The 19,262-nt window shown below is 41.3% G+C and overlaps 1 protein-coding gene across 1 annotated transcript in view; it reads right to left on the reverse strand.

Moving 5' to 3' along the window:
- The window catches only part of REV1 (REV1 DNA directed polymerase), a 231,617-nt gene that overhangs the window by 147,381 nt on the left and 64,974 nt on the right, over nt 1-19,262 (reverse strand). Inside the window, 2 exon segments of the mRNA XM_029604787.1 lie at nt 10,246-10,633; nt 10,635-10,935. Of these exon segments, the coding sequence (XP_029460647.1) occupies nt 10,246-10,633; nt 10,635-10,935 (689 nt within the window).

Genomic DNA, 19,262 nt, shown 5'->3' on the forward strand with positions numbered 1-19,262 from the left:
GATGGAGGTTATTTCCTTATTTATTTATTTTTATTTTTTCTATACCGACATTCCTGTACAAAAATACAAATCATATCGGTTAACAATGAAACTTCAATTTCGCTCGAGGGCGGTACAAGGAACAATGTTGCCAGTTAAACAGCTGAAAACATGTTGAAAACGGTTGAAAACATGTCAGAACTAGTCTAAACCTAATCTGAAAACTCATGAAACTCATCTCAACATGAGAGAATTAAATACAACAAATATTTCCTTGGGAGCATCCAGGAATTGTAACAGCTCCATCATTTGATGTATGTCATCTTATTCAGTCTGCAATTGGAAGGGAACCAATTCAGACATTTCCTTCACAAAATTTATGAAGGATAGGTCCTCTGGAGGAGAACGCTTCCTGCTTTCAGTAGGAGAAGGTGGCGATGGCAAGTCATCGGTGTCTTGAGAAGAATCGTCGGTCCAGGTGTCATAGGGATCAGCACCTGCCCCTCTAGGAACCTGAGAAGGACGGGATGATGGTATTCCTTAAGGTCCCGGTCTAGGCTCCGAAGGTGTCGAGGGAAGTACTGGATGCACCAATGAAGGCATCGAGGGCACCAGTGCAGGCATTGATGGATGGATCGGTGGCGCTGATGGGTGTATCAACCTCGATGGTTGAGGCATTGGCAGGACACCCAATGGCGGAATGCGGAAAGGTGTTTCTCCTCCCGATGACAGAGTAAGCGAGGAAGACACCGGAGCCATCGGTGACCCAGGATCCATCGGTGCAAAAGCGGCTATAATAAGTGCTTTCATCTTCGAGAGCAGCGGTGCCAATGCTGCCAGAATGGGATCGGTGGTCGGTTCCACGACCGGCACCGATTTCAGCGCCAGGGGACCTTGGAGTCTGTGCATCGCCTTATCGATGGCCTCCTGAACCATCTGGTCCAGTTCTACATGGAGACCTGGAGCAAGCAGCCCCAGCTCCGGAAGGGAAGAAGGAGGCAGAGGCATAGCCGGAGGGCCCACCGTTAAAGGCGGAGTCGCAGCTCCCGATACCCATCCAGGTGAGGGTTGCCTCAATGACCCGGGTCACCGAAGCAAGGGGTCGATGCCTTTTCTGGACGGGGTTTCTTCTATGGCGGCTCGGACAATGGCGAGGTCGATGACTTTCCTTAATCGATGGTCCGAGACTTCCGGTGTCGATGCCGATGTTTCTCTCTAAGATCCCCTCGGTCCTATGGAAGGGTAGAGGTAGTCGAAGGCCGAGAATTCGTCGATGCCGGGGAGTCACCGGCCAGTGGCCAATACTGGCGCGAAGTGGACAGTGCCGGTTCAGACAACACTGATGCAATGGACGGCGTTGGGGTTTGAGAACGGAAGAGAAGTTCCATCTTCTCCATTCTGGCCTTGAGACCTTTAGGTGTCATTAAGACACATTTGGTGCAAGTCAAGACATCATGCTTGCACCCAAGACACATTATACAGACTTTATGAGGGTCTGTTATGGACATGGTGCAAGTACAGTCTGGGAACCGACAGAACTCAGACACCATGGCCTCTGAAAAAATTAACCCGCGGTACGGTCAACGGCCAGGAGGCCGCGAGGGCCAAACTCGACGGGAATCGACCGAAAACGGGTAAAAACTTACCGGAGTACCGCATAGTCAAAAATTCGAAGGAGGGACCCCTGTGGGGTATGAAATTTTTTAGTAATTCCGTGAGGAAAATTCCAGTCAGGAATCTCTGTGGAGCTCCTTAACCCACGTGGCTACTGCTGCATGGAAAAAAGGGGGGACCCCTGCTGGCTGCAGGTTTAGCGCCATGCTGGGCATGCCCAGTAGGTGCCAGTCAAAGTTCTAGAAACTTTGACAAAAAGTGTTCCGTGATTGGGCTCCATCCTGTGATGTCACCCATATGTGAGGACTACCATCCTGCTTGTCCTGTGAGAACTACTCATGATCTTTTGTTCATGATTAAATGTTAATAAAAAATAAAATAAATAACAAAAACAGTTGTCAAGGTTAAAAGTTTGCATAAGATGTGGACTTTGTTTAAAAATACCATCCTGAAGCCCAGATAAAATGTATTCCATGCATTAAAAAAGGTTTGTGGAAGACCAAACAATTGCTAGAATGCTTTAATAGTGAGATGAAAGAGGCAGTCAATGCCAAAAAGGCATTTTTCAAAAAACAGAAAGCAAATGAAGAAAATAGGCAAGAGCATAAGTACTGGAAAGTTAGATGTAAAACAGGAGCAAGACATTCCAAGAAAGAATTTGAGAAGCAGCTTGCCAGAGGCAAAAACTAAAAAAAATGTCAAGTACATCTCCAGATAGCTGAGGGGCACAAGGGATACTCAGGGAGGACAAGGAAGTAGCAGAAAAACTACATGAGTTCTGTGCCCAGCAAAAACGTTCTTTGATGGTTATGAAGAACTAAAATAAATTTCTGTGATAAGGGAAGATGTAACTAATCAAATTGACAAACAAAACAGCAACAAATCACTAGGATCAAATAGAATCCACCCAAGTCCTGAAAGAACTCACATGAAATTGAAAACCTGTTGCTAGTAATCTGTAACATGTCATTTAAAACAGCCACAAAACCTGAAGACTGAAAGATTGGCCAATATAGCATGGATCTTAAAAAAGGGCTCCAGGGGTGATCCAGGAAACTAAAGACTAGTGAGCTTGACATTAGTGTCAGGCAAAATGGTAACTTTTAAAAACTAGATTTCAGAAAAGAGGGTGGGGGCAGGTGTTGGGGAGCAGAGAGTAATGGCTACCTAATTCCTTCCTCCAGAGCTTTATGTATTATTTAAGAACAGTATAATGAGGTGGGGTCCTGATTTTTGTTTTTTTGCCATTTTTTAAATGCTACTGTGCTGGTTGGCAGGATTTTAACTCATTTCTGTTCTGGCTGTGTCTTGGAAGAAATGTTTGACACTAATGGCCTGTGCCACCCTGCGACAGGCTTGAGAGAGAAGAGTTCATACTGACCCTGGGGCTGTAAGAGTAGCTGTGGAGGTATTCCTGGCAGCAATCTGGAAGGATGCAGCGTTGTCTGTCCAACGGTGCAGTCTGCATTATCACCTGTTGAAAATACTATTTTTCTGCTCCTAAGGCCATGCCAGTAGGAGTGAGGCTAGACCCATAAGCAGGGTCGAGTGCAGACATTGTGTGGATGAAGGTGTGGGAAACTGAGACTGTGGCAGGCAATGGAGAAGGAATATTCTAGATCACTCTGTACATGAATCATTGTGTGGTTTTGCCAAACCACTACTGTATTTTTTGTGGGATCATAAGGCTATTACTGATGTAGTGTGGACTGCATGTGCTCCAGGGCCTTTTTCATTGCGATGGCTGTGAGAGCTGGATCTGAAGAGGCTTTTTATGGGGACTAAACCAAACTATTCTGAAATTTTATTTTATTTATTTAGGCACTTTTATATACCGGGTTATGCTGGGAACATCATCCCAGTTTACAGGTAACTTAATGCAGCAAGAGGCCTTACAACGAACAGGCTTTACAATGAAATGTTGGCAAAGTTTAACTGAAACCCTACAAAGCCTCAAAACTGCAGTGGGGCGTTAGGTATGATGAGCCCAACTGTTGATCAGCCGGTAACCAAGTCAGATATGTTTGAACTGGTGATGCAAATTAAAATATTACAATTAGACATTGACAAGGCTGTGACAGAGTTAAAATCTTACGTGAAATCCCTGGATGCTAGAGTGACTCAAAATGAAATATAGAACAAATTGATTCAGTGGTAGTTTTTCTAAAGAATATTATGGCCCTTGAGTTGGAAAACGAGCTAATCCAAGAGAAAGAGAACAAAGGTGAAATAATGTACAAATCCTGGGAGTACCAGAGTGTGAAGTTGAGGAGGTCTTTCAGATTGTTAAAGATCTTTATTGCAGTATATACTGGGAAGTGGTAAAGCTTGGTATAGTGCATAGAGTACTAGGAAGCTGGATTCCAAGGTTACAAAAATTCACACCCTAGTTTTGAAGCAAACAGGCACCCGAGGCAATCTGTATGCTATTAAGAGCACCTCAGTTTTAAAAGGGAGTCGACTATGCAGAAAAGATAGAGTTTCCACCCTTTTAACTAATTTCTGCAAGGGGTTCCTTTTGCTTTAATTTTTAAGTATAATAAAGATCAATATATCATAGAGGCTGAAGAATGCTTGGACTTGGTGGAGGAACTAAATAGTAGCATGGAATCTATCGACCTTTTGGGATCCTGCCAGGTACTTGTGACCTGGACTGGTCGCTGTTGGAAACAGAATATTGAGCTTGATGGACCAGTAAGGCAAATCTTATGTTTTTATGAATGGATGGAAAGCAGGGGCAGGACTCGGTGGATCAGCGTGGCAAATGGTTACTCCTCAGCGTCGGAAAGTCTCCAATGGGTGTAAACAACTGCATCTGGCATCTCACAATCCTGTGGGAAAAAAAGAGATGAACCTCTCAGCAAATACTTGATAACTTAGGACTGGTGAGTGTTATACTTTTTTCTTTTTCGGTAAGATCTTTTCTCTTTTATGTTTATTTCCTCTTGATGCTGCTGCTGCTGTGTCCTGATGCCAGTTTTGAGACTGGACAATGAGGACGTTTTTTCCTCTCCCCCCTTTTTATTTTTTTTTTGGTGCGTGGGCATGTATTTGTTTGTTTTCCTGCTGCTGCTGTCTGTGAAAGGTTTTGCTGTTGTGATGGGAGAAGGTGGTAGGGTGGGTGTATTTCCCATGATACATGGCTCCTTGCCAATTGTGGCATCATTTATTGGCAGTTTGTTTTTCCCTTTTACTACCCTTTTGTTTTTTGGCTATTTGGGATGGGGTAGAGAGGTGGGAAGGGAGGATTTAATAGAGGGAAGAACTTGGCATTAGTATTGTATATTCCGGAATATGGGGTTTTTTTTCTATGGTGTAGCTGAGCTCAGTATGGAGGTGTTTCTGCAGCCTTGTAATTTTTTTTTTCCTATTCATTTGTTATTGTTAATTATGTTCTTTCTCCCATGACATGGCATTAAAGTTGATTTCTTGAAATGTATGGAGGATCAATAGCCCAATTAAAAGGGCAAGACTGCTAGCCAATTTGTGAAAGGCAGGGGAGTTAACTGACTTTCTGCATGAAACCTACATCTCCAAACATCAAAAATAAGAAAAATGGCTGGGTGGATCAAATTCTCTCTTCTTGTTTTGCTTCTAATAAAAGGGGAGTGGAAATTTTAATTGCAAAGCATTGCTATTTTGTAACTAAGGGGCAATTCTTGATAAACACGGGAGATACACCGTAGTCAGCACAACATAATGAACATTTGCTCACCTTGTCTAACATTTTTGCTCCAAATGGAGGTCTGAGTTTTTACACTCCTTTTTTCAAGTTTTGAAACTGTCAACAGGTCTGTTTGGGAGGGGATTTTAATTGGGTTCTTTTCCTGGTAGACAGGGCTGAAAATAGAGCCCAAATTCTTTCAAATCTAGGTATTAGATTTTTGCTTTAGTCTATGGTACCAGGGTTGAAATGAATACAGGAGGTAGGAATTATGCCTTTTTTCCTCTATACATAAAACTTATTCTTATAAACCTACTCTGAAGAGGAGCGGTGTTAAGTGGAATGCTGCAAGGATCAGTGTTTGGACCTTTGTGAGCGACACTGCAGAATGGATAGAAGGCAAAGTTTGTCTTGTTGCGGATGATACTAAGTTCTGCAACAGAGTGGACAAGTCAGAAGGAATAGAAGGAATGAGACGTAATTTAAGGAAGCTTGAACGGTAGTCAAAGATATGGCAAATGGGATTCAATGCCAAGAAGAGCAGAGTCATGCATTTGGGGTGTGGTAATCCAAAAGAGCTGTACGTCTTGGGGGGTGAAGGGATGTTGTGCACAGAGCAAGAGAGGGACCTTGCGGTGATAGTGTCATGAACCTGAAGACAGCGAAGCAATGTGACAAGGTGATAGCTAAAGCCAGAAGAATGAAGGGCTGCATAGAGAGAGGAATAACCATTAAAAAAAAAAAATAGGAAGTGGTACTCCTCTTGTTCAAGTCCTTGGTGAGGGCTCACCTGGAATATTATGTTCAGTTCTGGAGATCGTATCTCAAAAGGGACAGAGACAGGATAGAGGCAGTCCAGAGAAGGGTGACAAAAATGGTCAGGGGTCTCCATCAAATAACTTATGAGGAGAGGTTGAAGGACCTAAATATGTATACCCCTGGAGAAGAGGAGGTGCATAAGAACATAAGAAATTGCCATGCTGGGTCAGACCAAGGGTCCATCAAGCCCAGCATCCTGTTTCCAACAGAGGCAGGGGAGATATGATACAGACCTTCAGATACCTGAAAGGTTTTAATGATGCACAATTGACAAATCTTTCCGTTGGAAAGAAGTCAGTAGAACCAGGGGTCACGAACTAGGGGTCACGTAATGATACTCCAGGGAGGACGACTCAGAACCAACCTCAGGAAATATTTCTTCACAGAGAGAGTGGTGGATGCCTGGAATATCCTTCCAGAGGAGGTGGTGAAGACAAAAACGTTGAAAGGTTTCAAAGGGGCATGGGATAAACACTGTGGATCCCTTAAGGCTAGAGGATGGAAATGAAGAAAAGAGTGCATGGGGTTAACTTACTGGTGTGGCGGTTACTACTCTTAACCAATAAGCCTTCAAACTGTTGATGCAACACCATTATTGCTCTCTGCTTTTACAGTAGGGGGAAAAGAGGAAAAGGGGAATTAGATTCAGACAGCCACCAACAAGGACGTTGGATTTTATGGTCTGGGGAAAACAAATAAGAATGGGGTTAACTTGCTGGTGTGGCGGTTACTACCCTTAACCAACAAGCCTGATACTTTGGATGCAACTCTCACTGCTCTCTGTTTCAACAGCAAGAGGTAACAGGGAATTGTACTCAAACAGCAACCAAGGACCCTGACTTTGACGTTTTGGAAAACTAAGTAAGGGGGTGACTCGTATGGCACAGCAGATTCTACCAATAAGCTTGCTAAGCAGACTGGATGGACCTTTTCTGCTGTCATTTTCTATGTTTCTATGGTTCATTTCATCGGATATATTTTAAGCACCTTAAGAACTTGTGACATTGGTCCCACTGTTATATCAGATCATGCTCAGGTTTTTATGGAGCCTGAGGGTCTTATGCAGAATACCCCCTCCCCACCCGCCAGCTGCTGGTCAATGAATACATATCTTTTATGGGATCCAGATTTTGTATTGACGCTTACAGAGGTTTGAGAAGAATATATGAACTTTAATCATAAGGGAATCCATGTGTTTACTGTGAGAGAGATACTGCTAAAGCTGTTCTTAGAGGGCAGATCATATCCCTAACCTCGGCTTTCAAAAAAATGTAGACAGCAGAAAATTGCCTCCTTGAAGGCTCAATTGTTATCACTTGAGGAAAAGCATAAACATCCTGATACACTTATGGGGTGAGATTAATACACTTGAATGTTCCCGCACAGCATATTATTTAAGGTTGACAAAATGACATTTTTTTGAAGATGCAAATAAATCCCCTAAATTATTGTCATGGCAATTGAAGTGAATTAGGATTAGAAGAAGAATTAATAAAATTGGTTCAGAACAGGAGAAAGAAATTGCTGTTTCTACTCAAATGGCTCTATTTTTGCAGAGTTTTATAAGAATCTCTACTCTTCTCAGCTCTCAGTGGATCAGGCCTTTATCCTTAACTAGTTAGGTTTATTGATGTTTCCAATACTGGATGAGGCAGCTCATAAATGTGATACCCGGGTGTTGAAAGATTTTGGACAATTTTTTCCTTAATGGAAGTGAACAAGGGAATAAAGAGTCTAAGGAATAATAAGGTGATGGAACCAGATCTCCCTGTGGAGTTATATGCGAGATTGCTTTGCCCCAGTTTTGGTGGAAATTCTTAATGAAATTTAATTACAGGGTAAATTGCCTGCTGCCTTTTATGATGCTTCAAGCTCAGTTATTCCTGTTACGAGTTTTAGTTTAGTTTCAGGATTCTCTGTTAATTTTCCAAAGTCTATGATTATGCTATTTAAAATGAAATTAGGGGATGGAACTTTAGCTTTGGTTTCTCAAGAGTTTCAGGTGGTGTCTCAAATTAAATATTTGAGCGATGCTTGAAAATGATCTCTTTTTGTTATATTGGCTGAATTATGGTAAAGGGAGCCGGTTCCGGGGCTGGTATGGGAGCCGGTGCCGGCTGGAAGCCTCATAAGGCTTTAAGCACTGCCTCGGACCATGCGTCCAATTTCTCCCGGGAAGCCGGCATAGGTGGCACGGCAATCAGGGTAGGAGGCAGGCTGGGTGTCACCGGTATCTGTGGGGAACGCCTAGGGTCCTTGATCCAGAGGAGTATGGGGGCTCCTCTCCCCGGGCCCTCTTCGCAGGCGGCTCGATGGAAATCGATGCCGCTGCGGGATTGGTGCCGGCACCGGTTGGGGACACACCCATCGGTGCCAGTGTTGATGTTTCCCTCGGTGCTCAGTCCGGTCTTTCCCCGGCACTGAGGACAATGACGCAGATGTCTTCAATGGAGTTGGTGACAGTGTCACACCCTGTCCACAGTGCTCCTGGCAAATCGTCTCAGAGGTTGATGGACCCTCCACGGTCGGTGGTGCTTGAACTGGCATCAATGGAGCAGTCTGTTTTGAAGCAAACTGCTCCATTTTGTCCAGGCGAACGAGACTGCCTTTGGGGGTCATTTGTGCACAACTAGGGCATTGCCGAACACCGTGCGAGGGGCCTAAGCATAAAACACATACTTCATGCAGGTCCGTTATGGACATGGTCTTCGGATACTCAGGACATTTTCTAAACCCGGTTGCCATGTTAAACTTTGGCACCGAAGCAGTAAGCCGCCGGGAACCGACCACAAATACCGGAAAAAACTCTTACCAAGCGTCAGAGGCAACGGAGCGTGATAGGGGACCCCGCTGAGGGATTTTTTGAGAAGATAAACTTCAAATAGTTCCATGAGGAAAGTTGTGAGAAATTTCTCACAGAACTCCTAAACTGCGAGGCAACTGCTGTGCGGAAAAAAAAAAAAAAAAAAAGAGACTGAAGGGGACCCCTGCTGGCTGTAGGGTTAGTGGCATGCTGGGCATGCTCAGTGTGCCAGTCAAAGTTCTAGAAACTTTGACAAAAAAGTGTTCTGTGATAGGGCTCCATCAATGATGTCACCCATATGTGAGGTCTAACATCCTGCTGTCCTGGGAGAATATAAAATCCTCAATCTGCTTCTTTTATCAACAATGGTATAATCACACAAGGGTCAATACAAAGAAAAGAACCTCTTCACCACAGTACTACACAACATACATCAGAAGAGGAATACAATAAATTGCATCAATATTTTATTTGCATTTTATAAGCCTATCTAACATTAAAAACTATCTAACACACTCATACTATACTCATGCACTCACATCTAAAAACAAACATCTTCAAAAACATGGAAATCAAAAATGTTATCAAGTAGTTCAATTATAATATAAAGTGCAAATGCTCACATCATATTTTAAACATTATACAATAAATAAACCAGGAGTCAGTCCTCAAAATGTCCATTTTGAGGACTGACTCCTGGTTTATTTATTGTATAATGTTTAAAATATGATGTGAGCATTTGCACTTTATATTATAATTGAACTACTTGATAACATTTTTGATTTCCATGTTTTTGAAGATGTTTGTTTTTAGATGTGAGTGCATGAGTATAGTATGAGTGTGTTAGATAGTTTTTAATGTTAGATAGGCTTATAAAATGCAAATAAAATATTGATGCAATTTATTGTATTCCTCTTCTGATGTATGTTGTGTCTTTTATCAACAAGGCACAATTTGAAAAAACATCTAATCTGGAACAATTACTTGTAAAGTTAAATTTATATAAAAACATTTTTCAGTACATTTTTAATTTTAACTGACAAATGCTCAAAACACAGACTATTAATTAAACCTTAGAACCAGTGTTGACTTTCTGCCAGCTCATGCAGGTTGCCATCCCAGAGCCTTTTTAAACTACAGCAATCAGACACTCACACCCAACCTGTCCTCGATCTGATACTCCCCCCCCCCACCTTTTGTTCATAAAAGAAAATTTTGGAACTTTTGCAACTAAAAGCATCATACATATTGAATCCATGATTACTTCTTGATCTATGTACAATAGAATAGAAATGAATATTTTGCATGCTGCTTAAAAGTAACAAAGATAGTTTAAAAGGAGCACATTTTCTAGTTTTGGTCCTACCTGTCTTCAGTTTTTTTAATTTTTCCCTGCCCGGAAACACACCATTACTTTGCCTCTGCAAGTTACGGACAAACTCGGTAAACTCGCACTTCCACATTGATATGTGATGCAATCTTGAGTGAGAATAGAAGTCGGAGATAAAACTGGGGTCTGCGGCTTTAGGCAACGTTGAAGAAACTGCTATGCTAGGCGAAGGTAGTGAAGTGCTTTTTGTGCTTGAAGGCCTCTGAACAGGATAGTGGTGAGCACCATTAATTTTAATATTACTGTGCAAAGATGAGGGGTTATTCATAGTTCTGTGTGGACTACACAAAATGTCAGCATTTGTGTTGCTTTCTAGCAACTTCTGCATAGTGCAGTCTCTAAAATCAATGCTGCCTTTTTCAGTCGTTTTTTTCCTCCTGCCGATGTGCAAAGCCCAGAGAAAGCTTGCTTGCAGCCCGGTTGTCAGAGTGCACCATGTGATCCGGGGTTTTTAAGGCACCATTAGAACTGTAACAGAGTCCATTAAAAATGGCAGTGCTATCTTTATGAGGCTTAAATCTATTTTGCTTTTTCCCAGGAATGAAATGTTCAACCCCTCTAAATTCAAAATTTCCATCTGTTTCCATTTCTTCTTCCTTGTTGCAGCTTCCAATTCCATTGATTTTAATTGCATTTTCTGTCTCATGCTGCTTTATTGTATGGTTTCTAGAAAAAAAAAATAGGACATCCTGAACAAAACGTACCAATACCATAATAAAAAAAATAATTAAAAGTCACAGCATGAAAACTAATTTTAATGCAATTGGGAATTCAATGCCTAATTTACTAAGCGTTTTCCCCCACAGAAACAGAATGGGAAGAAATTCTTAGTAAATCAGGCACTCAGAGCATTTCCCTCCATTGGATTTGATGATCCATCTTGGTAATCACATTAACTAACTTATAAACAATTTCAAAAACAAGCCAGTCTAAGGAAGTTATGTCCCCACTTTTATCTGTCATAAACAGCACCTGTCTGTATAGCAAAGTCCAATATCAGCAACCGTTGGTTATCTGCACAGTGCTACGTGTAGTGTTATAGGAGCTTCTTACTATTTCATGCTTTTGATAAATTTAGCCTGCCATTTTCCATACCTTGTTTCTTCTTATCAAGCTGCTCTTAAAAATAAGTTGAAAGATACCATCTTAAATCAATAAGCAGTACCTATTTTTAGCCTACAGTAAAACCTTATATAGCCTTATACTTGCAGAAATCAGGAGCTGCACAGGGGGCTTAAACCACACACTAGCCAATTAAGGCCAAATTTATGTACAAAGCACTTTGAGTAGCTTCAGATTTGTTTAGATCAGGCTTTTGTTGAATAGGGATCAAAGGCAAAAAGTGGCCTACAATAAAATTACAGCATGAAAAGCTACTTGAAACAACTACATGACTATTTCTTATTTTCTAGTTCTGCCTAACCTCATTCTATATTCCACCCATCTAACCTAGAAAATGGATCTTTAAAACAAATAAAATGCTAAAAAATTTCAAACAGGTTATAGTCATTTGATTACACAGTTCCAGGTTAATTGGAAAGTCTTAGGAAAAAATTCACTCTCTCCCAGAGAAAGCAATTTAAAAATAATACCTGAGAATATGTTGTTAACAATAATTAGCCACCTGACCTGTAAGAAAAGTCAGTAAGACAGCTAACTGCGATAACAGCCAATTTATTCAGGATTATTGCAATTATCACTATTTAAGAACAGATTTTTTAAAAGCTGCATAAAGGAAAATTTGCTCCCCGGTGGTTACCAACTTACTTTTCGATGAGAGCCTGTGGAATAATTACTGTTATTTTGCCATATTACGTGAGGTGTTTGGTTTCCAACAGTCATCTCCCCAATGTTATTTACCAAAGAACACAACATTATGTAGATAATAAAAGGAAAAAAATAAAAATAAAGTTTTCTAAAACCTAATCTATTTGCTATTAGTATAGGAATATAATCACAGATGGTACTTTAAAAACACCACTATATGTGCTTTGTAGCAAAAAAATGTGTGTGTATGTTCTTTTGTCATAATTCAATTGTTCAAGTGTAGAAGAATCCTTGCCTATTTTTCCCTATTGTTTCATCATAGAAACAAACAAAATTTGCATTTGGGTTACATGTTAGGCTTCGAATGTCCTACTGAAATAAGGTGTGCGCGCACCAAAAAAATAAATTTTATATATATATATGTATGTATGTATGTATGTATGTTACTACCATTACAGAAGTAAGAAAACCCCCCCCAACAATTAAAAGACTGAATATTAACTAAGGAAGCAAATATAAAGTCACCATTACAATTTGGGTTCAAATACTCATCTTTCCAAAACCAAGCTCAAGGCCAGTTACAATTCACATACAGTAGGTATTTGCTTGTCCCAGAGGCAATCTAAGGGGTGATTTTTCAAAAGTTTGTGTGAAAAAAATGCACATATACGCACATATGTGAAGCATACGCACATATTCTGCATTTTGTAAATGAGACTCATGTGCATGTATACATGTTCATGACAAAGTATGCATGAAAAAACGCGGGTGTGTTATGAGTGTGCCAGGGCATGGTTTGCACGTACACACATACTGAGCTATTTTAAAAGCAACTTACACGCCCGGTTCAAACTTTCATGGTGTTTTTCGATTTTGTATTTGGCAAGTTGGCTTCTCCGAGTGAGTGGACACAGCAGCAGGCTAGGAGTGGGAGTGAGTGTACCTGGGATAGCCCGAGCCATACTGGGGGATACAGGACGTAGTGGGCAATACTTGCAGGTGTGAATGTACCTGGGATAGAGTGGCTCATATTTGTGGGGGGGTGGGGGGGGGGAAGAGAGAGTAACTGGGACAGACTAGGTTATACTGGGACACGAGAGAAAATAAAGAAATACTAAATAGGATATCTGATTTGAGAGAGGAAATGTCTGAAATTGGACGATGTGTAGATGCGTGCGCCATGCGCCTAGAGGCCCAGCTGATAGCATCGGAAAGTTGCAAACACATTATAAACATTTGCTGATGGAAAATACTGAGCTTAAAACAAAATTACAAGATATGGAAAATAGAGCTTGTAGATGTAATCTTCGCTTTTGTGGCGTTCCTGAAACTACCGAGAATGCTAACTGCACTGAGGTGATTCAAAGAATTTGTGCCTTCTTCTTGGGTTAGAATTGTGCACGGGAAATCGCAAGAGGAAGTGCCTTAAGTTGAGCTGGAGACAGCTCACCATTCGTTGGGCTACAAAATAGCAAACAAGCTCAGAGATATAATTACTTGTTTCCATCATTTTACCATAAAAGAGCAGGTGCTTTTAGCAGCTAAAACACAATTCTCAAGGTCCTGGGAATTTCATAAGATTTCTGTCTTTGCGGATTTATCACTAGTCACTGATAGTAAGCGTCTGGAATTTAAGGAAATTACTACAGTGCTGTGCAAAGAAGGAATCCAATATGGGTGATTGTACCCTTTTGGACTGGCAACGACCATCCAAGGTTCCACATCCTGAGTGAAAGCAGTTGAGGAATCACTGGCCATTTTGAAAAATATTGGCATTGCTATTAAAAATCCCCACTGCGGATCAGCAACACTCCAGTATTGAAAGACGATTTCCCGTGATGGCAAAGAATGGGCAAAGGAGGGTGATGATTGAGGAGACAGTCGGGAAACTCACTTTCTTCAAAAGAAAATGATAGATGAAACAGGGGACTGTATTCTGGCTCTTAGAATTTACCTTGGGAAGCTTTTAAAGAGGAGGCTTTGAGGGTACGGTTGTTTGCTGTTACTTTTTCATGTGATGCAGTTTAGGATGTTAAATACTTTGTTTTGTATTTCTTGTAATGGCTCTGACTTGGGCTGCATTTGGAGAATGATTACACCTCTCTCTGCTAATGCAACTCTGCTATGAAGAAATAGCAGAAGGTCTCTGGGGATTTTGGTGGGTGGGGGGAAGGACGGATGTTGGGTCATTGTATGTGGCTACAAGAGTACCGGTTTGGTGGTTTTTTTGCTTTGTTTTTGTTTTTTTTTTACTATTATGGATTGGGTTTGGCAGCATTTAGTATGTTAATAGATATTGCATTGTTAATGATTCTGCAAAAATATGGGTTTAGGGGGTGGTTCGATTTTGGTTTTTTAAACATGGTAAACTCATGAATTAGATCTATAAATGTGAAAGGATTAAATACTCCTCGAAAGAGTCCATTGCTTAAAACTGAAATTCAGGAATCCTGGGCCTCTATTGTACTATTTATTTATTTAAAATTGTTTATATACCGCCTTTACAACAAGCGTTGGTCAAAACTGTTTACAAAATAAAATATACATAATAAAACTACAGCGTCAATCACATCAAGAGAGCTAAAACATAATAAAATAACAATAAAAGTAAGAGAGAGACTCAGTAAAACAAACAGAAGCAGAAATGCTGGATGGTTGCAGCTATGTGTGTGCTAAGGGCTGTTTTAGGAGGAATTTAAGAGATGGATGGTGATTTAAAAGCGATGGAGAATAAGTACGTTTTTAGATTTTTCTTAAATTCTTTATGGTTAGTAACCTGCCTAAGTAGTCAGGAATGGAATTCCAAAGTAAGGGGCCTACTACTGAAAAAGCACATCTCCTAGTTATATTGACAAGATGGACAGTAGAAACTTCGAGTAGATTTTTGTTTAAGGACCTTAAGTGTCTATTAGGCTAATAAATGCGGAGAGATGTGCATAACCAGACGGAGGAGTCATTATGTATTAAATTGTGTATGATGGAGAGAATTTTATATTGTATTCCGAAGAAGCCAGGAAGCCAGTGTAAAGATCGCAGAACTGGTGAATGTGCTCTTTCCTGGAAGTGCCTGTTAGTATACATGCTGCAGTGTTTTGAATTAGTTGTAAAGGACGAAGGGAGTTGTCGTGGAGAACCGATGTAAAGGGCATTGCAATATTCTAGACCAGAGAAGATGAGGGATTGTAACAGTACAGAAATCATCTAAATAGAGTAATAGACGGAGACGTTTTACATGTGGAGTTTATAAAATTAGTTTGTTACTGTTGTGGAAATATGATTGTACATGGATAATTTGGAGTCTAAGAGAACCCCAAGATTTCGAGCTTTTGATACAATGGGGATAGATAAACCGTCAAGAGTTAGATGTGAAGGTGGACTACAGGCAGAATGTGGAACTGCAGACAGAAGGGGAACTTCTTTTTGAAGTGTTGAGTTTAAGACTGTTATAAGATAGCCATGTATTAATAGTTTTAGGTGTATAGACTGACAGTAGAAAAGGCAGTAGACCAAGAGGAGGTATAAGGCACAAAAAATTGAATATCATCTGCATAAATCTTAAACTGTATACCAAGGCCATTGAGCAAGTGACAAAGGTATGAGGTAAATGTTAAATAAGATAGGAGAGAGATAAGCCTTGGGGGATGCCAAAAGAAAAAGTGTACAAATGAGAAGAAATAGGTTCAATATTAATTTGGAAAGAGCAATTAGATAAGTAAGATTGAAACCAATTTAGAACAGTGTCTGCAAGGCCAATAGATTTCAGCCTAGTAAGTAGAATTTGGTGATCTAGAGTATCAAATACAGCAGAGATGTCTATTAACACTAGAATGTATATATTTCATTTATTAAATTAAATTTATAGATATACATTTATTAAATTTATAGACCGCTCAACACAAAAAAGGTCTAGTCTGTTAACAATAAAACATGCATAAAATAGGTTAAATGATTAAAAATAAAAGACATAAAATTATAATGAATAGTAAATAAAATATTCCAAATCATAAATGTTAGTATCAAAACCTCGAAATAAAGTGTTGAAAGAAGATAGCAGAAGAGTTTTCAAACTACTTCAAGAATCCCACCTAGATATGAATATCCATAAAATTGGCATAATTTCTCTCATAAATATTTTGCTGTAGCTAATAAGGATGAAAAATATATACAAGTGTTAGGGTTTTATTTGCCAATGATTTCACGTGCCAGATGCAATTAAGTTTTGGAGATCCTAAGGGAAGATTTCTTTTCGTTCAATTTGAGGTGGAGGGTATAGTATAATATATAGCATATACTGCTTAATGTGTATGTTCTAAACTCAGATCAAAATATATATATATTTTTTTTTTTTAATATAATTGATGAGATACTAATGGTTAAAGGAGCAGGTCATTTAATTGTTGCTGGGGATTTTAATTTAACATGTTCTCCTTAGCTGGACAATTCAGCTGGATGCAGCTTATTCTTTAAATAACACAGATTCAAATTTAATTTATGAAGAAATGGGATCTCATGGATGTTTGGAGGCATCGCTTTCCTACTGCAGGAAATTACACATTTTATTCCAACCCACATAATGTTGAGATTACTTGCCTGATAATCTCCTTTTCCTTAGTGTGTGCAGATGGACTCAAAACAAATGGGTATAGTGTGCTCGTGCTAGCAGTTGGAGACGGATCTGACGTCAGCACGGGTACATATACCCCCACAGGAAGTGCAGCAATTCAGTAATCTTCCTTGCAAAAGCTTTTATGGATATATGTGTGACTGACCGATCGATTAATCAACAGGATTACCCTGACCAATTGATGGTAGCTGGAGACCGCCAGTGTACTCAGCCGGAAGGCGTCGACACCCGGCAGGGTGGATGCCCTATATAAGAAAACATGGCTTACCGTGAGTCGGTGAATCCCCATGTATACCGGCAGCCGGGCGGGATGCTGAGTTCATCTGCATACAGTAAGGAAAAGGAGATTATCAGGCAACTAATCTCAACATTTCCTAGCGTGTAGCAGATGGACTCAAAACAAATGGGATGTACAAAAGCTACTCCCGGACTGGGCGGGAAGCTGCCCAAGGACCGTTTAGGATTGCCCTCGCAAATGCTGTGTCCTCCCGGGCCCGGACGTCCAGACGGTAGAATCTGGCGAAGGTATGGAGGGAGGATCACGTCGCCGCTTTACATATCTCTGCAGGCGACAGCAGCTTAGTTTCTGCCCAAGAGGCCGATTGTGCTCTGGTAGAATGAGCCTTGACCTGTAGAGGCGGTGGTTTTCCCGCCTCTATGTAGGCTGCCTTGATAACTTCTTTAATCCAGCGGGCGATGCTTGGCCGTGAGGCCGCTTCCCCTTGCTTCTTCCCGCTGTGCAGGACGAACAGGTGGTCCGTCTTTCGTACTGCTTCTGACATTTCCAGGTATCTGGACAGCAGTCTGCCGATGTCGAGATGGCAAAGCATTCGACCTTCCTCCGACTTCTTCAAACCTTCCATGGTAGGCAAGGATATGGTTTGGTTGAGGTTGCATGCTGAGCAGAGGCTTAGAGCTTTCATGCCAGATTCTGGAGGCGCCGGCTCTGCGGCCACATGGGCTCTCTTATGCTCCATTCGCCTGAAATTCGGTGTTGCCCACTGATGTGCGCCTAACAAGTGCGCTTAACAGCATGCGCCTAGAACGGGCATCTTATAATGCGCGCTTAGTCAATGGGCGCCTATCGCGTGCGCTAACAACGTGCGCCTATCGCGGGCGCTTAGCAACGAGCACTTCGCCTTAGTTGGCGAAGGCGAGTAGGCAGGCAAAACAGCGACCTCCTTGGCGGGCTGCCTCGTAGGCAGGCCCAGGTAGTCCACACTTCCTCGGAGACCAAGTAAAGATGTACGCCTTAGCTTCTCTTCGGCGCTTCCCGGCTGCGACCCGGGCGGTCTCCGGCTGCGGGGGGAGAGGGTGAGTACATTCACCGCCGCGCATAAGGAAGTGCACCCGCTGCCTTTAGGCCACGCCCAAACTCGTCTCGCTCGGGGACCAAGTCCATGCCAGGACCGAGGCTGCCTCTAGGCCGCGCCTGAACTTGTCTCGCTTGGGGGCCAAGCCGCGCCCGAGCCCTTCTCACTCGGGGGCTAGGTCCCTGCCACGAACCGGCCACCGGACCAAGGCTCCTACCTCCGAGGGACCACGGAAGTCAGCTCGGAAAACTTCAACTGGGTGAGTGACCGCCTGGTATCACCACAGGAGTGCGGGGCTCGTCTTCAGTAGGATTCTTCTATAAATTTAGTCAAGAATTTGGAAACACACTCAGCGAGCGTGCGGTAGCTCTAAACTGCTTTGGAGACGGAAATTACTGAATTGCTGCACTTCCTGTGGGGGTATATGTACCTGTGCTGACGTCAGATCCGTCTCCAACTGCTAGCATGAGCACACTATACCCATTTGTTTTGAGTCCATCTGCTACACGCTAGGAAATTCATATTCACGCATTGATTTATTCTTGGTGGATAAGGCCATGGTTAATCAAGTTTTAGATATTGAGCTGGATCAGTTACATGGTCTCACCATGCTCCTACCTGGACAGATTTAACGGTTGAGCACGTAAACAAAGGGGGCAGATAGTGGAAAACTTATTGATACTTGTGTACAAATATTTTTATCCATCAATAATCAGACGATATCAAGGGTTATATTAAGCATAATGTTAGGGAGGATATTCTCTGCCACTGCTGTGGGATTGTTTAAAAGCTGTCATTCGGGGCCATTTAATATCCAGGGCTTCCTATAAAAAGAAGGAAAAATAGAAATGAAAAAGAATCTGCAAAGTAAATTAAGTCTCCTAGAAAACATTCACAAACAAATGCTTTTCCCTTCAATCTATGCTCAGAAGGGATGCCTTAAAGGTGCTGGATCTTGAAAATATATCTTTGCAATTAGCCATTTTTAAGCAGGAGCACTTTGAATGGGGAAATAAGGCCAGTAGGCTATTAGCTCGTAAGTTAAAAAAAGCAACTGCAGCAAAACCAAATTACTAAAATAAAGAGCTTGACAGGAGATACCTTAACTTCTTCTACTGATATTATGTTAATGTTTTCACAATAATATGGTGATTTATATGGTAAAGATTTAACCAAAGACTCTGAAATTGTTCAATATTTACAGTCTATAGATTTTCCTAGTATTTCTGATGTAGAAAGGAATTTTTTTGATAAAGAAATAACATTTTTTGAACTGATGCAGGTTATTA

This window comes from Rhinatrema bivittatum, chromosome 5 (genome assembly GCF_901001135.1).
Source record: "Rhinatrema bivittatum chromosome 5, aRhiBiv1.1, whole genome shotgun sequence".
Lineage (NCBI taxonomy): Eukaryota > Metazoa > Chordata > Amphibia > Gymnophiona > Rhinatrematidae > Rhinatrema > Rhinatrema bivittatum.